Consider the following 23870-nt stretch of genomic DNA (forward strand, 5'->3'; position numbering starts at 1 on the left):
AAGTATTTAGTGCTGTTTGTAAATCGTGGGACTTATTTAGAAGTAGTGTAAGTGGAATATAAAACTGTGAACAAAGTAAAATCCACTTATTGTGGATTCTTCAATGCCTGAACTGTTAACTGCTGGCCAGGAGTGATGTATCGTTTGTGCTTATGATTTTCTCAATTCAGAAGTGTCTAGTTCTCCAGGAATTCCTTAACACTGCACTTTTTTGGAACAAGTGCAAGTGAAAATGAAACGTTCCATTGAAACTATGACATTTGGCTTTATGGGGCTGGTTTGGCTTGAGTGTTCTTGTGAAGATGTAAGGAGGTATTTTCTGCTTTTTCTTAGAAGTAGCTACTGTTAGCGGCCAAGTACATATTTTTAGACTAATACTTGTTTCACAAAAAGATGCTTTCAACCTTGCAAAGTTGCTTTGTATGTAAACAAGCTCCTCTGCGCATTCTCATCTGATTACTTTGAAAATTTTGTCCACTTTCTGACGCAAGGCTTCCTTTCTGACTCACTCTCCAGTTTCCCTTCTGCTGAGTGATGAAGCTGGGGACAGTCTGCTGTCTTTACATCCCTGGTGACACGCTCGTGTATCTCTAACCCAGGTATAAACTGGATCCTTTCCTAGGAGTGCACAGGAATGAGGCACAACGCATTAGGCTGAATTTTGTTGTACTGAAAGCTGTATAGCTATTTATGCAAATATGCTTGTAATCTCAGACCAGGCCTAACAGCTGGAGCAAGGGGCTTTTCCAATTTCTGTATGACAAATCTGCATTGTTTGGTGACTGCAGAAAGAAAGCATCATCTTAGTAAAGACGATAGCCATTTCAGAACAGAAATAACAGGGTGTTATGATCCTCACTTTTATATCCACCCTCTGCCTAAATCTGCTGTGCCTGAGGTTCTCATCCTGGCAACCTGTAAAACTTGTCTTGCTAAGGAACAACCTTATGGCCCTTTTGACGTGTTGCTCTTTGATGGCAGTCTGGGCTGATGAGCTGGTGTTCACTCGCTAGAGTGTTTTGCAGCCTTGTAAAGGGAAATGAGGAAGAAGAGGTAGTGTTTTCCTTCTTGCCCAGTTTTGTTTGGCTTTATGGCATTTGTCCACAAATGAAAGCGGGTAATTCCAGGAGCTCTTGGCAAGAAGCCTCAGAAGCAAACTCTTCAGTGTCTGATAAATGTTAAGGTAGATTACATGCTCCTTGTTGTGAGCTGGGGAGCTCTGGGAGATGACAAGTGGAACTGTGTTCTTTGTGGGATGTTCCTAGCATGTTTCAGGATAAGAAAAGTGGAGTGCAGAGAAAAGGAGAATATCATCCTAAAGAAGTTGATAGGAGTGGAAAAATCCCAGACTTCCTTGGCTAAGTCACCACAATTAGTTGCAGTTTTCTTTTAATGTGGCTGACGTGTGGTGCGGAGCCTTTGTTCTAACTCCAGCCTGCAGGCTGTCACCTAATACGCACTGATTACTTTCTGTAGGACCCTGTCCCTTTGAGCCAAAGCACATCTCTGAGAAGGTTATCTCTGCGTGGAAAGCAGACACCTGGCAATGCAGAGATCTCCCGCATAGCAGGAAGGGCTAGCCCTTGGTTTCCCCATATGTAACTGAGCCTTTGTGTGAGAGTAAATACTGCATTAGTGAGTTTTCTTCCAAGTAACTGAGCTTACAATGTGTTTTACTGCATTAAGTTATTAAAAATTCATTTTGTGAGTAAGCAGCTGCTGTTTTGGCTCAGTTTTACTTTGGAATAATCCATTTGGCTGTATTATTTGTTTACGTTGATACTCAAGTGTTGCATTTCGGCAGTGTTTTACACTACAGCCAAAAAGTCCTACAACCTTTAAAGGAAGTACAAGGCTATTGTAATTTAGAAATCCAGAGGCTTACAATAAGCCCCCAGGAAAAAAAAAATCTAGTGCTGCTCAGTTACAGTATTTAGTTTAATCTTGATGGGGGCTGGGGCCATCATCAAGAGCCCTTTCTGCTGCCTGTGTGTCATATCAAGTGCTTTAATTGTTTCCCTTTTTATCCCTTGAGGATAAAGTTGAGCAAAACATCTTTGCTTTATCACGTTTCTAGTGACTGGATTTGAACCTAGGTTTTAAAAGACGCCCTTAACTTTCTTTCTTATAGTCAAGCTGAGGCAAATTAATACAGGATCTTTGTTGTTGCCTTGCGTGTATTCTGCAAAGGCCAGGCAAATTCCTTTATGCCTTTCACTGGCAAGAATAAAAGTGACTCTTGCTGGTGAGGTGTTATTACTCTGGGAAGCAGAACCCTGTGTACACGGGGCTTTTGTCACTCCTTGACCTGTTCAATGTCCGTGGCTGAAGTGCCGTGTATTTTTAGGCCCGGTGCACTTACGGAGCACAATCTTTGGGCTGACAGATACAAGGTGGTGTATTTCCCCAGAGAGAGAGGTTACAGGCCTTGGGGAATGTCAAGATAAAAGTTGCTCCTGCCTCTCTCCCTGTGAGCAGAGTAGGGCCACAGCGGAATATGGTGGAACACCTGCTGCTATGTCCAAGCTCTTGTGTGCATGTGAGGAACCTGATCTGCAGCTAACTTTCAAATGAAGATACAATAGCTAATGCATAGCCTCCTATTCATCACTTAACTTCACTATGGTACTTGTCATAACGCACCTACCCACAGTTCCCTTATGTTACCACCAGAGAACCAAGAAACAAGTAGAGGTGAACTGCTCATTTCAGGTTCCTATATCAAAACCCTCTATTTTATATATGCATGAACAAATATGTCTTATATGAGTATCCAAAGCTCTGAAATGTGTTTCTTGGTGGCAGTGACTGCAGCCACAGTACACAGTACATTCATGCACTTCAACTCAGCATTTCTGTACAAAGCAGCAGGCTTCTGCAAGACTAGGGCATTTCACAGAGATGTAGGGGTTGGAGGGGACCTCTGGTGACAGGAGATCAAGTCCAAGCCCTGGCTAAAGCAGTTCCCTACAGCCGAGGGAAGTAACCAGACACATCTTGGATATCTCTGGAGAAGGAAACCCCACAACTTCTCTGGGCAGCCTATGCCAGTGCTCTGTTGTTCTCAAAGTAAAGATCTTCCTCGTGTTTGTATGGAACTTTCTGTGCTTCAGTTTGTGCCTGCTGCCCCTCGTCCTGTCGTTGCACACCACTGGAAAGAGTCTAGCTGCATCCACTTGACCTCTGCACATTATACATTCATAAACAGTGCTGAGATCCCCTTTCAGCCTTCTTTTCCCTGGGCTAAAAAGTCCCAGGTCTCTCAGCCTTTCCTCATATGGAAGATTCTCCAGGTCCTTAATTATCCTTGTGGCATTCCACTGGACTCTTTCCAGGAGATCCCTGTATTTCTTGAACTGAGGAGCCCAGAACTGGACACTACTCCAGATATGGCCTCACCAGAGCAGAGTAGAGGGTGAGGATCATCCACAAGGACACACTGCTGGCTCATGGCCAACCTGTTAGTCCACCAGGACTCCTAGGTCCTTCTCTGGAGAGCTCTTCTCCAGCATATCGGCCTCCAACCTGTATTGATGTGCATGCATATCCTTTCCTAGATGTAGGACCATAGACTCAACCTAGTTTCACTGAGATTACAGTGAGCTATAGTGGTTCCCTGTCTAAAGGTTAGTGTGAATGCCTCGCTCGCTGTCACACAGCTGCTCTGCGGTGAAGCATCCTGGCTTGCTCATGCAGCCAGAAGTTACTTGGATCTTAAAATCATCCTTCTTTTCTCACTTCTGACTCATGCAGAAGTGTTGCAGATACAGAGTGAAGGGGGGCATGCTGATGGCAGTGTCTGCCCTGCCACCTGCCTGCCTGCCTTCCCACGCAGGCCTCCCTCATGCAGGCCTCCCTCATGTAGGCCTCCCTCAGGCACCGAGTGAGGCAGAGCCCTGGGGGAAAATAGCATCTAATCACATTGCTGAGCAGGGAGTTTGTGCAGGCAGGTGCTGGAGAGGTCACACAGCCTCCCATTTTAGTTCTATTTCTGAAGCTGGGAGCACTCAAATAGCATTTTTCCTTCCCCCTTTCCCTCCTGCTCCTAAGCCTTGTTTATTAGAAATCTAACTACTCAGCCTGCTACCGTTATTTTTATTCATGAATTGATATGAAAAAAGGACAGAAGCTAGTCCAAAACTGCAGATATAATTCTACTAGCTACCAAGTCTACACACAGTGAGGATAACAAAAGACTGCTAAATCATAAAATCATAGAATGGTTCAGGTTGGAGGAGACTTTAACGACTACCCATGATGAGATGACTTGCATAACAGAAACCGGAATATCACCTCCCCCAAATTCTTCCATCTCTAAGACCTTAAGGTAGAAAGGGATCCAAGGAGAGATGGAAGGAATGGTGCTAATCTTCGATAAGTATTTTCCATTCATTGTAGTGTTGAAGTGCAACAAAAATTTTAAAGCAGGTAGAGAGGAGTGCCAGACTTTGGCTGCTGCTCAGTGATAACATTTTCCTGGATTTCTCCCACTCAGTTCACAGGCAAATCTAACATGCAGACGTTGCATGAGAACTCCAGATGAACAAAAATATTAAGCAGTGATTATTCATACTGATTGATAGAAACTGGTAGGTTAGATGGGCACAATGGTGCATCACACCTGTGATGAGTTAAGGAATTCAGTGGGTTAATGTTACATGCCAGCTGGACTGTTGAAACACCTTCTGCACTTGTCCATAGCCCAACGTAAAGTTGAGCTCAGCAGTTAAGGTCAAATGTTTTTCACTGCCAGGTAAAATCAGTTGCTTTACACTGTTCATGTTTGTCGTGGTCAGCTTCTGTTTCACTCAGTAACGCACTGTGCAACAGCAGAAAAATCACAAGAGCTCTGAGATTTCTCTTAGACTATCCATACTGTTCCTTCACGCAAAGGTCTCTGCAATCTCTTTAGTGCTTTCTAGAGATGGAGGTAGGACTTGCCCTCTTCCAGAACCGTTCTCTTTCTGAACCGTTAATTATATACATAAACACAGCTGTGTGCAATAATGATCTCCAGCTGAAACAGTGCTCACTGTACATCCTGTTGAGGTAACCTTGCTCAGTTCTGCTCTTTGCAGTGCACGTGAACTTCTCTCTTTGAAATGCTTTTATCTCCATAATGGGTAAGAAAGGGTGTATTTATTTTTACCTGTTTTGAAAGGGATAAAAACTGAGTAGGTGTGGGGCTTGAGCTCATAACTCGGGTATCAACACTTAGACATGCTGATGTGTGCAAGTGAGACTGGATTTTGTTATCTTGTGTTAAAGGCGCTGACACACTTATATCTTTGAAACACTACATGCTAAGTGTCCTCCAATGCGAGATGTTTTAGGCTGACAAAATGCTAATGTAAAACTAGTTGTAAACCTGTCTCACTGTAAAACTCCATGAATTCATTCAAATTGAATTTGGCATCTTTTAATACCTCAACTGGGACTTTTGTTTGGAGGTATTACTGCATATTACTATTGCATTTTTAGTTACCCTGTTATGCAGAGGGAATATTGGCTGCTCTATACAGATTCAAGTGGATCGATAAGTGGGTAACAGATGCATGTGACATGCTGGAAAACCACTTACAGACCAATAGGCAAGGTCACTCTGTGTCATTGCTGCAGTGTGTCACAGAACCGCGGAGCCAGCTCTCCTGCCTGTTTTCTTCCAACTAGGAGAAATGTAAGCTCCTCCTCACAGATCCATGCATACGCATCCTTTACAAAAGCAGAACTTGGAGGGAGAATCTAGTTACTATGGCTATGTGCATTACTCACTGTGCATGGAGAAATCAAGGCAATGATGGCATTAGATTTATTTGTATGGAAAGGAAGCTCACTGCTGGCAGCTGCATGAAACTGATAAGCTAGAATCCAACTTTGATCATGCCAGTCAATGTCTAGATGGTTTTCATGCATTTTAAAACAATACACGATGAAAGCTGCAAAACTTTAAGCCCTTTGTCCTCCAGAAGCCTCTTTCTGTTCCACAAAAGGTGAGCTCAGCTTCCTTGCCTCTGCACCACTACCGATATTCTCATTGAGGAATAAATATCACGTGATGACTTTGGACTGGTTGGCCAAATGGGCTCTGGTATGCAGAATATGACAAGACCAACTTCTGCCTTTCTTGGTTTCCAGCTACTAACTTGTAGGGCTATCACTTTGACTTTTCCTATGATAAATGTCATTGGAATGGATCAGAGAGGGTAAAAGTAACTGTGGCTGGTGAGAGATCAACACAACTGTAAGCCTTATTACTGTCAGCTATGAGTTTAAAATGAAAGATTTTATTTTCCCTTGTTGAAGTTATCCACTGAAGCTGGCGTTTCTGAGTAGATCTACCTAACTCATTTTCCTTTATTACCCTGTGGGGTGACTGTCTTCGGTGGCTGTCAGAGCTGGTCATTGGTTTCCCCATTCATATTGTACGAAGGTAACTGCCAAGTAGGTGAAGAGATTTACCTCAAGCTGCTCTGCTGAAGGCTGTCTCCAGTGCTGAGATTTTTACGAGGGCAAGAAATGGGGCTGGGTATCCTCAGGAGGCTGTACCTTGGAGCAGAAGAGGTTTTTGCACTTAAAGTAGAGACTGAATCTTTAATCATAATGGAAAGTAGAGCATACTTTCTTCAGGCTTAAAGGTTTGCCTTTTGAAAATGGGATAGGTTGTTGGAATCTGCAAATCTTTTAATTAGCTGAGTTCAAATTAATTAGAAATTGTCACTTTAAAAATTAAGCATCTGTGGCTTGTACTGAGTTCTGAATGATCTTAGTGGAATAAAACTTGAAACTTTCCATATAATTACAAATAACTGAAATCTTGTGACTTCATGGATATAAAGAAATTAGTTAATAATTAAGCTAAGATCTCAGCAATGATGTATTTAATGTTATACATAGAATAAATAAAAACAGAATAAAAATTCTTAGATCAGTAGTCCAATGTGGTATCAGAAATAATGCAAAACCATAACAGACTTCTGCAAACTGATTTGCAGTCATGCAAGTCACTGGCTGAAATGCCACTCATGGGGGAGAGAAATCAGGCATACATTTTCATCGCTGGATTAACTATGATGCTTTGCTTTTGTCCTTAAAAGTTGAATACTTTAATGGTGGAGTGACTCACATGCTACTGCAGGATGTGTCCCCTGTACCACTGAAACTTGGCTGCTGGTGGAAGTGATACAGAACCACAGAGAGCAGCAGAAGTTCAGTGCTAGCAGGACTCAAAGTAGGATCTTAATTCCATTTCTCTGTATGTGTTCTCCTGCTGCAAAGTTAAAACCAATTCTGCAAGTAGATATGGCTGCTTTGCGAGGCTCCAGTCGTACAAAGTAGGTGAAAACCTTTTTAGAAGTCATGCAATTGCTGCTTGCTTTTCATGTCTCTAGCTCTACTCTTAAAATAGTCCTGTGCTGTTTGGTAATCTGCTCCTCCAGATTGCCAGAATTCTGGTGCACAGCAGCAGCCTGTGTTGCCTGTTGAATCTCACCATAGTCCATTTGGAATTTTCAGGTTTGAGATTAAGAAAGATATACTCTCACAAAGAGTGATGAGGCTTTGGATCTGACTGCCCAGGGAGGTGGTGGAGTCACCACCCCGAGATGTTCAAGATGTGGATGTGGCACTGAGGAACATGGTTAGTGGGCATGGTGAGGATAGGCTGGTGGTTGGGCTAGATGATCTAGGTGGTCTTTTCCAACATTAATGATGCTACAAATAGGAACTTCCTGGAGGAAAAAAAATAGTAAAAAAGAAAGCCTGTTAAAATGAATGTAAAGCTAGCAATTACTCATTTAATGACTTCAGAAAAGGTAGAATCAGCTTTAATTTAACTAGTAACAGAAACAGATGCCTCAGTTCATGTCCTGTCTTTGCTATATGGCAACACTAAGGCTGCTTGACCACTCTCACTGTGTGTTATCCACTTTAATTTGGTCGAGGTTTTTTTAATCTGATCTCACAGATTCCTGGATCAGTGATGCTTGATTTGAAGAGCTTGGTTTAAAGATAGCAACAGCAACCTTGTTGTACCCCACTTCAAGTTCCTAGTTTTAGTTCTGTCATTAAGAAGTGTTTCTCTTTAAGCTGAATACAAAAATACCAGGCTGGGTTTACTTAGGCAGCCTGATCAGAGATGCTGTCAATGCAGGAGGATTGCTCATCCTCTTTGTATTTGCATTTTTAACACTAATGAACAGTTCATGCAGAATTTTGAGGTTTATTCAGTTCTAGTTGTTTTATTATTGTTTATTTAAAGTCCCTAATTCTTTGTGGCTAGGAAGATGCTCTCTCAGGAATTGCTGGCTTTCTGTTTTGGTATTTCAGACTGGTAAACACATAAATGACAAACGCTGGGTTTTAACATGTTCTGTTAGGTTGTAAAACGTCAGAGGTAATGTGTTCTTTCTGCCTGCTGTTTTAATGAGGGTTTTATTTTGGGGGAGAAAATGGGAGTCCCTGAAGACACTAATGAATAAAGGACGAGTAAGGGTGACATTTCTGCTAATTATTGTTCATTGCCTTTATAAGGTTGCCTTTTATTTTCCACATTCAGAGACACAAGTGCTGGCCTCTTGCACTGCTGACCTTCTGCCATGATTTTCCACCAGATCCAAAAAGAAAATGGTGTGGAGAGAGATCACAACCTGGTTCCTTGATTGCCTTGTGGCAAGGAAAATGAGGAGGTGATGCTAAGGAAAATTAAATGGTTTTTAAGAATTAAGGCACAGCTGAATGACTCTATTGTTGTTTGGCTCTATGTGGCTACAAGCAGCTCTCACAGCTGGCTGATAGTCCTCCTGCATGCCCTGGTGCACAGGTACTTTCTTCTCATCTCTTCTCTTTAGTTGCTGAGCTAGAAAGTGTGAGGCAAACAAAACCCTATTCAGGGAGAGAGCACCAAGCAAAAATATCTTGCTAATGATTTTTTCACCTCTAGTTGTGATAGCAGCAGTGGGAGACATTCAATGGAGACAGCTGGATTAAAGGCAGCCTTTGCTTGCTACCAAGGCTTGGTTATTGTGAAGAGACCTGGACAGCCTTTTTTTTTCCTCCGTGTTAGGGCTTTATCAGTGATTTAGTGTCAGAGGTCTGGAGCTCATCTCAGCAGAGCCCTGTGTGAAATGTTGCCTGTTGTTACTGCTGACACATAGGCTGGAAGATGGAGAATGGGAAAAGAATGGAGGATTTTGTACCATTTGCCCTTTTGCAACCTCCTTTTTTTATGCTGTACAGAAGTTTGTTTTTTTTTATATAGCCTGTACTGCTCACTGAAACACATACTGAAGCTGCAGTCTGAAGGGCTGCTTCCTTTCCTGTTGATTTTTTCTCTCCTTTCTGAACTCTATGTGTGCCCTGTGTTCAAATCAGTAAGGCCTGTTTGCATCCCATGGCTATGGGAGAGAACTGGTCCCCATTGGTGGGCTCAGTCACAGTGTTTCATAAGCTAAGTGGAAGGGACCCACGTATCTGCTTTCTAATTCCTTCTCTTGAAATAAATTTGACTTGCATTTGAATTTGAATGCTTGTGGGGTTTTTATCACCCCAAGTCCACACCCCCTATGTGTCAATAGAAGACAGGATATAGTTCAAGTGTACTCACTGTAATAGTGAGATCACTGCAAGTAGCTACAATTTAAGTCCTTGTATCCAGTGTACACTGAATCAAAGTTTAACGTGCTGTAAGTTGCAATATAATGGGTTTGCTATTATATTTGACTGTATTTACCTGTCCTATTTTGAACAACAGTGTCACTCAGTGTTGTTGCTCCTTATTCTTCCAAAATCTAAAATCTCCTCTCTCTCATCTTGATATTCTCCCTGATATAGCTAGTCTGGCAAGAGTGACTTGTCATTAACTTTTACACCATTAAAGATGCTTCTCTTTAGACTAAGAGATAAACCATCTGGCCAGAAGTGTCTTCCCATGGAGACTGTAGCTCTCTGAGCACGCTGTCACGCTCTTGCAGACCTTTTGCTGTTCATAAGTTCATAAGGTTGGAAAGGACCTATAAGATCATCTAGTCCAACCATCCTCCTATCACTATCCCTACCCAACTACTAAATCAAATCCCTTAGCACCTCATCTAAACGCTTCTTGAACAGCGCTAGGGATGGTGCCTCGGCCACCTCCCTAGGCAGGCCATTCCAGTGCCTGACCACTCTTTCAGAAAAGAAATGCTTCCTCAGGTCTAATCTAAATCTTCCCCGGCGCAACTTGTGGCCATTCCCTCTCGTCCTGTCAATGATTGTTGATTGTCCTGTTGATTTGTTCTGATCCAATGACATGACCATGAACTGCTTAATCCCTCTTCTACGGAACCAATTAGTTTTGTAACTTCACAATGAGTCAGCAGCTGGAACTTCACACCTTGTTGCTGATCAAGATGCAGCCCTCACCTTTGCCTCAATTAACCTTCCTTTCCTAGGAAGTAATTTCCTATCAGTAATTTTTGTATCACCATGACATTTTTCTAAGGATCAACCCATTGTTGATCTTGAAGGATGAAGATATGTCAGTAATGCATGAGTGTAGGTATTTAGATCATGCTGGAAATGTAATGGAAATGATCTGCACTTAAGTCCTGCAGTTCCTTCTCCAGTTTTCTTCTGCTGCACATATAGGTGAAAATGGAAGAGGGGGGTGGGTTTCTGCGCTGGAAAATCCCTGCTCACCAACTGCAGCATGATAAGAAAGACCAGAGTTTCCAGCAGAGCCAATGTATCTTCACTTGCAAGCGGCAAAACAATCCACTCTATAAAGTTTCTTTTTTCTTTTTCATAACATAATTCCACACCCCAAAATAGCTGATATTTTTGTTAAAATTCTGTGTCAGCTTTTGCAGCTCAGCCTTCTGCTGTAAGTTTGGATTCTCTGAAAAATGTCAGGGACAATTTTAAAAATTATACACCTCTCTCTCTGCTACACCAATAAAAACAGTCAGCTGTTGCTGTGCAGGAACTGTCACTGGAATAATGGCAGAGGCACAGGACCCACAGGACAGCTCTGGGAGAGGTGAGACCAACAGCCTCATGTGCGCACAGGGCCTTGCAGTTGCAGCTCTATGAATCGAGGCTGTTCCCAAGTGCTCTTTTGGCAGATAGATTAGAATAGAGTGAGCTGTTGGTGAGATGTTTCTGTGGGATGTGCTGGATCAAAGCCTGAGGTTTCCTGTTGAGTGAGTTTTGATGAAAATTTAACAAGTTATTCAGCCGGGCTGGTAGTCCTGTCAAATGAGTTGTTTGGTGTTTCCATGCCACTGAGCTACAGTATTTAATGCAAAGCTTCAGAGCCACCCCACTGATGCAGGGCATAGGTCCCATCCCTACTCAGTGTTTTCACAGCCATCAGTCTTTACTTCATTCTTACAGATGTGTTATTTCTTTTTTTCTTTTGCTTTCCTATTTAGGAGCACAGTGAGACTAAAGTTCCTAACACTGTGTGTGTGGCAGGTTCTTTGGCTCTGTACAATACCTCTCAAGCACATCATTTTATTTTTTTATCTCCTTCATTTTTTCCCTATGAAGACACAGTGCATATCTAAGTTACAATAATAATAATAAAAACAAATAAGGCATTTTAAATTCAATTATGTTCCAACAGGATTGACTGCTGCTGGAAAGCCAGCATGATTTCTAGGAGAGCAGTGCACATAACCTTACTGCAGTCTTAGCTGATGTTTTGTTATAGCATCATAACAGGGTGGGTTTTGACTAGATATAAGGAAGAGATTCTTTACTGTGAGGTTGGTGAGACACTGGAACAGGTTGCCCAGTGAGGTTGTGAATGCCCCCTCCCTGGAAGCATTCAAGGCCAAGCTGGATGGGGCTCTGAGCAACCTGGTCTAGAGGGAGGTGTCCCTGCCTATAGCAGGGGGTTGGAACCAGGTGATCTAAAGTGTCCCTTCCAGCACAAACCATTCTATGATCAGTTCTCTGGATCAGTTCTGCTCTCTGCAGGAAAAGTCCCTTTTATCAAGCATTAAGCTGTTAAGAGTGGAAAACTGTGGCTGAGAGGGGAGAGGTGGAAAGACAAACCTGTTTTTCAGTCTTGGCTGCTTCCTGGCTGAGGTGATCAGCTTGGCAAGAAAAAGCGTCTTGTCTTTGCTTATGGGATGCAAATACTGAGGAATCACAGAGCTGGCTTCCTGCAGTGGCTCCTTGCTATTTAGTGTCACGTCAATCTATTTTCTCAGCTCTTGTAATGTTAAGTATCTCTGCAAAGCAATTATTTCCCTGATTAACCTGTAGGTGTGCTTTTTGTATAGTTTGCTTTTGGCATAAGATAAATACAGCAGCAAGATAGCAAACAATCTTTGACAAGGAGTCAAGCTAAGATGCAGAGTTACAGAAGCAAAACACTGGAAAATTGCTTGTGTTTAGAGAGGCAGAAATGTTTTCCTTTCTTCTCCCCTCACCTCCTTTGAATAATAAACAGCAGCAAAACTGGACGACCAGCAAGACATGTGCCCATCTCTACCTCACTTTAACCAGGCCCTACATCCTTGAGGCTGCAGCGTAGAGAAGACAAAGGGAGGCTGTCTTGCAGGAGGTTGGCACTGAGTGCTGGAATATGTTGTCTGAAGGCCTCCAAGTATCCAGTGCTGCATACTGACACAGCAATGTAATTTGCAGAGCAGAGAGAGAGCTCACAGTCCTGGGCTGGCTGCCCGATGCAGCACCCTGCTTCCAGGTTGGGCTGCCTAACACAACCCTTGAGAGAAATGGATGGGTTTTTTTTCTTTTCTGCCTTGATAAAGGCTACAGCACTTCAGACTAGATAGATGCTTCAGAAGTGTGTAATAGAATTGGTGAATGAGCTACAGGAATTCTAATGATGTGCTGTGCAAATAAATGCTTCCTTAATGAACACTGAAAAGATTAACCTGAACTACATCCATATATTTTCAAAGCATTTAACTCCCTGCCTTCCCCCAGCATTAGGGATAATGCAGAGCTGTGTAAGGGGGCAGTGGGAAGGGGAACTCATGGCGGTGTGTGGAGGCCAGTTAAAGAATGAGCAGCAGTTCTGCAGCCATGCCATTGTTCAGGCTCTCAATCCACTGCAGGATGAGGTTGTTGGCAATTGGAAACATTTTGTGGAAAGGAGGGGGAATATCATCTTCTGGAAGGCACATGATTACCTTTCCCTTCCCCAGCACATCTCCACAGCCAAAGAGCTGAGGCCGATTACATTCTGAGGCTAACTTCCTCTTGTTTTTCACCTTTTTATTTTTCCTGGGGCCAAGAGTCAGTCCAATGCTGATTTATCAGCTCCAAATAATCCTCTCTCTGAGTGCCTCCAGCCTCACTCCCAGGAGCTCCCCATTAGAGCCCTGACCTATTCAAACATCCCAAAGATAGCGTGATGGCCAAGTGTCAGCGGGGATAGGCTCCCGTGACAACTCTGAGATGCAACTCACCCAGCAGGGAAGCACAGCCAAGCTCCACAGCCCGGCTGCTTGCCTCTTGTAATTTCCTGCATTCTTCCTCTTGTAGTGGCTTCCAGCAGTTCAAAGCATGGGCTTGGGGATCTGCATTCTGATAGCCATAGATCACATGGTACAAATGCCATGTAGGCATTTTTGTGGCCGGCTTAGAAATAATTTCCCCCAGTCCAGTGGCGTGGAAGAAGACACTTTCCATAAAAGCATACATTTCCTTTATACAACCAGTGGTAAACTTGTGCAGCACACAGTAGCTACAGGCAAAGAATTAAACAGAGGAAACTACTTAAAAAGCACATCCTGAAAGGAGGAGGAGCTGCTGCTCCCTTCCAAGGATGCAGACATCTGTGCTCACTGCCTGAGTGTATGCTACAGTAGAAGGGACACAAAGGCTTGCACACACCATGAAATCTCCCCTTGCAATAACCCAAATCTGGCTGCCATAAACTTTAAATGAAAAAGCTAGTGCCAATTTTCTCATTCTCTAGAGATGTAGCAGAGAACAACTGTTTTTAAGGCTAAGCTACTCTCTTCCTCGAATTCCTCTTTGGGGTCTCAGCAGCTTGAAGAATTAAACTGTAATTCTTCATAAGGGAAAATATATCTGCTCATACAGAATGAGCCTGGATGTGCTGCTGGATGTGATGCTCATATTTTCTTTCCACCAGAAGTATTCTTGTGCGGATGAGTTTTGCTTTTTCAAAGAACACCTAAGTAGTCCATTTTGATTTGTTTCCGTGTATCCTTGAAATAACAGCAAAGATCAATGACCACAACAAGCCTGAGGTAATTAATAGGCTCTTGGTCTCTTTACATGTGGTTACTCGTATGCATCTCATGGAGGGACAGTCTTCCTGCTTGCTTATGGAGCAGCGCAGAGCACGGTGACTCAGGAGATGCTTTCTTCTAACAGCTGTATCTTGCAATACTCTTGTCCTATCGCAGTGATCTGTCTCTTCAGGAGTGGCTGGTTATTGCATTGCATGCTTAGTTGACACTAGACTAAAGGCCAGTTTCATCATGACACTGTAAACTCAATTTTTTTTTTTCTAATAAAGTAGAAAGAGTTTTATAAGTGAGCTTTTATGGATACTAGGTGTCACCTTTTTTGTGTAAGGGCACACTATTGACACTATCTGTGTCTGGAGCTGATAACTGTTATTGCATTCTTTTCCAATATGTAATATTATTAAAAATAGGTTTGTCACAAGCACTTCTTATCAAAGGCCCTTGCTTCCTCAGAAACAGTGACCAGCATTAACCTTTCTAAAAGTAGCTCCTGTGAGAGACAAGCGTCTTTGGTTGTCACCATTACAAATGCAATCTAGGGAAAATATGCTGTGAATTCTGCTTCTTATTAACACAAAGCTAATAAACTCCAGAAAGGAAGGAATAGTGTCTGCAGGCTAATTCACACCAGATCAGCAAGGAAAAAATTGATCACATTTGACCCAGTGGTGCCTTGTGTCCCTTTTAAGTGACAAATGCAATGGAAGTGCAATGGCATCAGCGACAGAAACAGCTGTTTACAGCCCCAGAAAAGCAAAGGGAGGCGTGGGAGAGAGATTGCAGTGTTCACGCAGGACTGACAGAAGCTGAATGTTTGCAGAACAGAAAACATGTAAGTGATAACAGAGTATTAGTAAAAGATGCCTTCTACAAAAGTAGGTGGTAATGGGAGTACTATGTTTAGAAGTAATGATGCTGGTAGTGCAAGGAAGGAGCAGGAGGAGAGAGCACCAGTGTGCTATGTGCTTGTGGTATGGAATAATCATATTCTTACTCTTGATAGCAAGTTAATGGTATCCTTGAGTCTAGATGATGCATGCAGTTTAACTTGTTCTAATTACATGATTGGGAGCGCCTCCTTAATCTTCAGAGTCACTCACTTTTCACTTCAGCTGGGGGCATGAGCTCTGTTTTCTTTGTTGCCAGGTATAAAAGCAAAAAGGTAATGAATTAAATCCATCAACAAAATGTATCCATGCTGCAGAGCACTGAGTAAAGCAGCAGAATGGGAAGTTATGCTGATTTAAGGGTAAAAATGAGAAGAGCTTGACCACCAGTCAAGTGCTGGAGTGTGACACGCAGCTCAATTTCAGCTCAAGCTTGGGCTGCTTTTACAGATTAATCCAGGACTGAAAACGTCATCCTGAGCCTTAGCAGAGGGCCCTCTCCTTAGCTTATATCTATCTGAAGGTGGCATGATCTCTAGCGAAGCAATAGCTATTCTGTCTCTTGGTTGCATTCCCTGAACACTAAAAATATCAGGTCACTGAAGCACTCAGATCCTCAGTCTCCTGTCTTTAAGTCCATCACTTCCACAGATCCCTCCATTTCTTCCATAATTACTTTGTGGCCATCATCGCCCAGTCCTCAAGGCTTTAAAAATAGCACGTTCAGTATGCAAATATTTTTCTTCTTGCCTGGTGACAAACAAAACCATTTGTTCTTGTGGGTATCTAAGAATTCAGTGAAGCTGTAGGTAAGGCTCCCTCCCTGCTCCCCCTCGCTTCTTTGGAATTGAGTTTTATGTAGTCCTAATACGTTATCTTCCCTTGTGGCAAATAAACATTGCCCAAAGTATTTCTTCCTTTGAGCTTTTATATTCCGTTTATGCTGAAACCAAAAGAAACCTATGTATCTACCCATGCTGGCAGAAGCAAATCAGTTTGAATGTGTCAGTTTTTTTGCTTTTTAGGTACTGAAGTGAAATGAAATCTCTGTTACTTACGGCACTTGTTCACAGGAAAAATGAGTTGATAATAAGAAGACCTAAACTCAGTCTCGTAAATATTTTTTCCAAAGCGAAGCACTCACTAAAATTAATGCTTACTTTATTCGTTACCCGTGGTTCACTTTCCAGGCAGAATCAATATATTCTTAAAAACCTTCTCCACCTCGCCTTTCTTATAAGTAGTAGAATACCTGTTTATTTCAAACCTAAGCCGTCAGACTTAATTTTTATTCTCTGAGGCCCAGCAAGGGGATTTAAGGTGTTTGGCTGGGATTTGAGAATGCACATCCTAGCTTTGTTATTTGAAGGCTGTTTGGCTCACATTACCAAATACCCTTTAAAATCACTTGCACAAGAAGTTCTGCTTCTTACTTCCTAGGCAAGTTGCATCTGTGCAGTCTTTGATTCCTCCCTCCCCAAGCCAATACTAAGTAAGCCCTCAGGCATCTGGGGAAGCAAGCCTTGCCCCTCTGCAGACACAGTGGAAAGGCAGGAAAGTTTTCTCCCGTGAAGTCATTTATCAGGAATGGAGCGACAAGGGGCAGCGGGCGCAGCGCACTCCCCCTCCGACATTCCTTCTGTCCCTTGGCCACACATGCTCTCTGCCCAAGCATTGTCTCCTCATCCGGCAGACAAATATAGACATAAAGGAAAGGCCCAATGCCTTTATAAAGCCATCGCTGGTGACCTTGAGGTGGTGTATATAAGGCCTGGACCAAGCAGAGTGGTGACACTTTGTGTGTGCTTTGCAGGGTGAGTACCAACCTCTCTCACTTCTGAATGTATGTTCCCAGCTGTGCTCTAACACTTTACCATAGTTCTGGTGTGATACATTTTTCATGGGTCTGAAGTTTTATTAGTGGTTGTATCACTAAACCTATAGCACTGTGTTGGTTGTCCTGTGATTCTGCTTGAATAGTACAATGGAAAATGGGTGCTTTTTTTCTAACACCAGTGCACTCATTTAGTCAGCTAGTATAACCACTTAGAACAATGTCAAGCCACTTGTAATTGTGTAGCTGAGTGGACTGAGTAGTTGTAAGTCATGTTTGTGTCTTTATCATCTGCAAGGGATGATGACTTACATACAATTTTAAACAGCCTGTTGTTCCAAGGATTTCTTTAATCCCACCCTCTGAGATGTACTGATTTTCATTTTGAAGGTGGGTAATGATGGTTTTCATTGCCATAACAGATATGTTACCAGCTCTACGGTAGCTCTTCCAACAGTCACAGTAGAGAAAGACAAGCTCTCTGCTTTCCAAGCTAGAACACATCACCAAATTGTTGGTACTCCTGGGCATACTGCTTAACTTTGTGATACATTACTGGCCTGCTACAAAGAGTAGGTGTTAACAAGGTTCTTCCATAATTCATGTACAAGTGTTACCTCTTTTTTTTTTTAGACAAAACAGACTGAAAGGAAGGTGAAAGTTTTTAGTTCCACCTTGTCCTTCCTGACTCTAGTAGTTTTTACAAATAATCCAATGACCATAAGCCAAACACTTCCAATTTCTCATATCTTTCAATGGATTGGTGTGTCGAGTGCTTCCTGGGTTCTGGTCTCTGTCTTAACTCCCAGCACATGAGACTGCTGCAGAAAAAAGGATTCTCTCATGTCTGCAGCAACATTTTTTTACACCTTGCTTTATAAGGTGCTTGTCATAGTGGTTAGCCCCAGATATGTATTAAGATACAATTGTATTGGAAAGTGATAGCTGAACAATTGTCCCAAATTGGCCTGCAAATGGAGTTAGGCCCCATGGAAAGGTCTGGAGTATTATATTTGGACTTGTAAGAGTCTCTCCTGAATCCTAGAGATAATGACTGGAGTGGCGCTTCTTATCTTTGCATGTTTGATGTGAACAGCTCTAACACTCTTCTGTTTAGATGTGTGAACTGATGTCATTTCTGTGCCCTACCAAAACTGAGATAAACACACTCGCCATGGGAGAGAGACTTTGCCATGCCAGTTTAGAGTTGTTTTCATTTGAGAATTTTGTTCATTTCAGATGATGTTAAAATTACTGCTTATGTAGACTCTAAAACCCAAAGACCCCAAGCTCGTACTGGGGCAGGAGGAGAGGGCTGAATGTTAAACATTAGACAGCTCTGCTGTCTTAGAGCTTTGCACTCCTCAAGAGAAATGTGCTGTGGAAAAGAAATTGCCTTGGCTGATGAAGAGCTTTTAGATCTACAATGATTTCTTAGGAAGTAATTGAATTGAATTTTAAAAGACTGCAGTGTTTGTCTTGACAGGGTTCTTGAAACTTTTTCAGCCGTTCTGGGATACTGCATAATAAATAGAGTAAGGGAAAAGGTAATACCTGAGGATCACTTGTGTGGCTTCAGATAGTAACTTAGAGTGTCTTGAACTGAAGGAGAGAAAACTTACAATTCTTAAACTGGGGAAGGGAGCTGGAAGGGGATGGGCACCTTTTAGCAATGGAACTTCATGGAAATTCTACGGACAGCACCCTGAGTATTTTATATATTGTGTGTGTGTACATTTTTTATGTACTTGTGTGTATACATCTATATCAACTCATTTATGCAGTTGTTAAAGAAAGAACATGGGAATCAAATTAACTCCTAGTAAAAAGTTGGGTATAACTCTTTAGACTAATTTTCCTTAAAGATTATTTGTGTTTATAAAATTTTCATTATATAAAGTGTCGCTGATATGAGTTGATTATATGCTCTCTAAATGATAGTGTTAAGAATAGGATAACAGGTTAGCTCCTTAGCTCTTGGAAACCCAGCTTGTCAGTTGTACTTATGTGAGTGTGCCCTGATCTTTCTTTCATAAGAGATCCTATGGCTGTTTTATCTGAGAAAACAAGTGTCATAGGCATAAAGATGAACTAATAAACTCAGATCAGTGTGAAAATCTTCAAAGCCATTGTGCCAGCGTGGCAGTTTGCCCTCTGCCCTGCCCTGCTGCACGGGGATCCCCACAGTGGGTAAGACCTGGGTTTCTGCCAGGCTGAAGGGCACCAGCACTGCAGGGAAACCAGTTCCAGTAACAGCTTTCTCCACCAGGAGCATGAGACTGTGTCCCTGGAGCCTTGTGTTGCCATTTCAAAGAGGCAGCTGCACAGGATCTGTGGTGTGGCCCATGGCCGGGTGTGGGGTTTACAGAGTCACAGCCTCAAGTGGTGCCTTTTATCTGCTGCTCTCAAGCACCATTCATTCCATAAAGAAGAGACTGAATTCTACTGTGGAGGTAACTGCAACCAGCATCAGGGTTTTGAACCACACAGAATCTGGCTTTAAACTGAGGCAGGCAAGGGTTTAGCTAAGGGTGCAGTAAAGCTCCAGAGCAGCAGCAGATGTTGTTTCAAATTAGTCCATTTTAATCAGCCACCTGCCACATTCTGCTGAGTGCTACACAGTTCAAGAAACACCATTTTTCCACTTCTTTTTGTAGACCAGGTCCTCTCCTTTCTCCTCCTTGGGTTGTTACCTTGAAAGCTTGCCAAGATGATGGACATGACTGAATTTGGGGAGGCTGCTCCCTTCCTCCGAAAGAGTGAAAAGGAGCTGATGATGGCACAAACTGTCGCCTTCGATGGTGAGTTGTGGTACCGTTTAGGCTGCCAGCAGCCATCTAACCCAGAAAAGGACCACATCCATAACATACGTGGGGAATGCAGAGCAAAGCAGGATGCAAAGCCCTGTTGTCACTGCTGTTCTTGGTAGCTGGCAACCGATTCTGCGACTCTTTTTCCTGCAGAGCTACAGGAAGCCCCAGATAGTGCTGAAGAGAAGCAATCTATCAACTCTAGCAATTGGCTAGTTTTAGAATTAAGATGTATTTGTAAAGTACTCATAAAAGAGAGGTTGCTTCATTGTCTTTGTCTGTTTGAGAGCACATCATTACACACTGATGTTCTGGTAATGCAAGGATTTCTGTTACCAGAACAGATGTCTCTATCTGCTTGATTTATGTATTTTATTGACAGATCAGTGCTAGGTTTTAACTATCCATGAGTTATTTTCCATGAAATGCATTTATGTGAGTTCTGGGGTGTAGTAGTAAGAATAAATATGCCAATAACCACAGCAATATGCCATTCAGAGCAGTTGCTATAGCGAGTCATCTGAAGTCTAGCACAGCTACTCCAAACTTCTAAAAAGCAGCAGACATAACTCGGTGGGAGTTATTAATATTGCTGTTTTTCAAGAGAAACTTCAGAAAAATGCACAGGAGTGAGGTTAAATCTGATAGCTGGGAGGCAAATAATGTGGGATGAATTCCTCATTCAGATAGCAATATTCAGTGCGACTTCTTAGCGAACAGCTTAATTTGGGCTTGGATCTCAGTTCTTCCATCTGCACGTCGGTGCTAGTGGTTATGAATTTCCCTTGGAGGCTGAGACTCAGCCAGCATTTGTGAAATATTGTGACATCTTGTGCTGGGAGGATCTAGGGAAGCCAAGAGGTAGTTTCAAAGGAGAGTCAACATTTTTGAGCTCTGCACCTTCTGTTTTGGCACGCAGCTCCCACAGCTCTGCAACTGGCTGTGATCCCTGAAGTGTCATGCTGCTTGTGTGGTAAAACTAATCCTACCAATCCCAGTTAGGCATGGTGTTATTATTCTACGCAAGTCTGTGAGCTTTTTTTCTCCTTAACTTCACAGGGAAAAAAAAGTGTTGGGTTCCTGATGACAAGAAAGCTTATGTTGAAGCTGAGATTACAGAAAGCAGCGGTGGCAAAGTGACCGTTGAGACAACAGATGGACGGGTATGGACCCATAACTAAGGAGGGCTGAGTGGGAAGCCCCAGAACAAACCTGGTTCAGTTTGAGCTCTGCTTAAAGCCTGGTTCTTATCATCAGTGAAATAGCTTGTGAACAGGAAGTCTCAGTAGCTGATGGCAAATGAGAAACAGACAAGAAACAAAGACTAGGAGTTTGGTGGCACATCAACTTCCACACAGCATTGTAAGCAGAGATGTGCAACCAGCCAGGCCAGGTCTGGGTACCAGGAGGAGGCAGTAGGTGAAACTCCACACTTAGAGCTACATTTCATGGCTTCACAGCCCTATCACTTTCCTTACCTGTAGCATCTCAGCCTTTCCTGCTTCTGTTTATGTCTGTGAAAACAAATGGAATTACTTGCTTAGACCACATTGAGCAGAAGCACCTCCTCCTAGAGGGATAATACATTCATCTGTAAGGGGTGGGAACTGATAGGGATTCTATATGTTTTCTAAATATGCTATACACTATCTGTCTTTATAGACCATGACTATAAAAGAAGATGACGTGCAGTCAATGAACCCTCCCAAATTCGACATGATTGAGGACATGGCTATGCTGACCCATCTGAATGAAGCATCTGTGTTGTACAACCTGAGGAAGCGCTATAGCAACTGGATGATTTATGTAAGGGTCCCTGCTTTGTATATTTGGAAACATGCATTTCAAGCACTATGATATTTGAATGCAACACAGGTTCTTCACGTTCAGCTTATACCTGCATATGTCACAAAATTGAGAACTTGCTCAATTACTCAGAAAGGAAAGAAGTTCCTTACAGTTGATTTGAATGAATATAGACAAACAAGATTGAATGAATAAGATGATGTCTAGTTCTGTTTTTCCTTGCTTGCCTGGGAAAGGGGTGTCATAGGACATATTTTCAGCAGTCATAACCTTTTGGAGACCAATTTTATTTCTCTACTCCTAATATTAATCCATGACATTACAAGCCAGAGCAATTTCCTCAATAAGAAACAATGCCTCGAGCTTAGAGCACATGTATAACTTCTTTTAACTTTTAACCTTTCTATCTTTAGTTCAGTAATTTTCTTCCCTTCATTTTCAGTGCTGACATCTGCCTTGTTTTGCTTTGGCCTTGGTTCCTCACTCCGTATCTTTCCCATAACAACATTAATATAATTTCTGTCATCAGCAGAACAAGCTGTGGTAGCATCAATTTTTACAGGGCCAAACTTTTGCCTATAGTTTGCTGCATACAGTTTGTGTTTAAAGTCAGTCAGGGGAATCTACAAATTTTCTAGCCAATTCTTATTCAGGGTTTTCATCAGAGGACTGAATCTAGTTTAAATTACGATTGTTGTACAGTTTCAGTATTCACCTGAAAACTTTGCAGACCATTATAGTTAGAAAATGACATCGGTCACCTTGTTTTAATCTGTTTACAGGTTGGAGGTTTTTTCCTCTTAAAAAATAAGGACTGAGGACTCATAACAAGGGCACTCTGAAGCACGTCCAAATGCTATTTCAAGGAGAAGGCTCCTGGATTTGTTAACTCAATAATCCACAAGCATATGGTGCTTATGCCAATGTAATTGCTGGTTTCTGTGAAGTTTTCTGCTTGGACCCAGACTAAGTAAAAAAGTCTGAAAAGTTACCAGCTAACACTAATTCCCCAGAGTTACAATTGTAAATGCATTCCGTGGGGTGATGTAGGAAGCCCAAAGAATCACTATAAAAGTAGATTTTTAGCAACTACTTTTTTTCTTTTCTTCCAAAAGCTGATAAAGCTCCACAGCTTTGGGGAACAGTGCTATGAAGTTTTCATAGGATCATAGAATGGTTTGAGTTGGAAGGCACTTTTAAAAGTCATCTATTTCAACTCCCCTGCAATGAACAGGGACACCTACAGCTCGATCATTTTGCTCAGACCCCATGCAGTCTCACTTTGAGTGCCTTCAAGGACAGGGACATTTGCTATTTCTCTGGTCAACCTGTTCCAAGTTTTCTCTTTGAACAAACAAATTTGCCCCAGGGTGCTCATAGCAAGTTGGTAACAACAGATTGTTTCTCTCAGATTTCTTTTACTAAGAATAGTTGTTTATCTCAGATTTTTCTTCCTGAGAATAGAATTCAAATAAAAAAACTGTGATTTTTTATTTCATAATTACTGCTTTCAAGAGGAAGCAGCTCTTGCTGGGCAGCCAGGCAGAAAATCAGACGTACATCTCCTTGCTGTTCCTCTGCTCTGCTGAAGGGAAAAGCTTGTCTGATTGTGTCTCAGAAATACCTTTCCCCCTTTGGAAAACTGATTAATATCTATAATGCCAACGTCATTCATTGCCAATAGGAAGTCCCTTAGCGGACGGCTATTTTAGCCTTTGATTTGAATTTCTAAAATTTCCAAATAGAATGCCAAGCCAGATCAGAAGCTGGCAGCACAAGTTCCTGCTTGGCTAACTCAGACTTTTTTTCTCATTCCTTGAGAGGCTGTTCTTTTCCTTTGTCTCATTTTCCTCTCTAGACCTACTCAGGCTTGTTCTGCGTGACTATAAACCCCTACAAGTGGCTGCCTGTCTACAAGCCAGAAGTTGTTGCTGCCTACAAAGGCAAGAGGCGCTCAGAAGCCCCTCCTCACATCTTCTCCATTGCTGATAACGCATACCACGACATGCTGCGTAGTAAGTGACACTCCTTGCTTTTAAATTTAGTTTCGCTTTATTTAGCAGACGTGACTGATACCAGATGGCTGTTAGAGAGAGCAGTGTACACCAAATGTTCAGATACTCAACAAGCAACAGGAGCTTGCAAGTCTGCATCCATAATTTTTTTAATTACTGTTTTGTTGGTAGGTTTTTGTTTTTTTTTTTCTCTCCCCTGCCCATCGTGCGAGTTCTGGCAGCAGAGAGCTCATTCTGTTGCTCATCAGATGCAAACATTGAAAGGTTAATGAAGGGCAGCCATG

At 42.3% G+C, this 23870-nt stretch overlaps 2 protein-coding genes across 2 annotated transcripts in view; one reads left to right on the top strand and one right to left on the bottom strand.

Annotated features, from left to right (window-relative positions):
- The window catches only part of HHLA2 (HHLA2 member of B7 family), a 296207-nt gene that overhangs the window by 225380 nt on the left and 46957 nt on the right, over positions 1–23870 (bottom strand).
- The window catches only part of MYH15 (myosin heavy chain 15), a 42859-nt gene continuing 38624 nt past the window's right edge, over positions 19636–23870 (top strand). Inside the window, exons 1-4 of the mRNA XM_065741975.1 lie at positions 19636–19756; positions 20825–20928; positions 21428–21571; positions 23430–23586. Coding sequence (XP_065598047.1) covers positions 19666–19756; positions 20825–20928; positions 21428–21571; positions 23430–23586 — 496 coding nt within the window. The 5' untranslated portion in view covers positions 19636–19665. The remainder of the gene's footprint in view (positions 19757–20824; positions 20929–21427; positions 21572–23429; positions 23587–23870) is intronic.

Source organism: Cyrtonyx montezumae, unplaced genomic scaffold, assembly GCF_038088225.1.
Source record: "Cyrtonyx montezumae isolate F1298 unplaced genomic scaffold, pur_monq_1.0 scaffold_3, whole genome shotgun sequence".
In the NCBI taxonomy this organism is placed as follows: domain Eukaryota; kingdom Metazoa; phylum Chordata; class Aves; order Galliformes; family Odontophoridae; genus Cyrtonyx; species Cyrtonyx montezumae.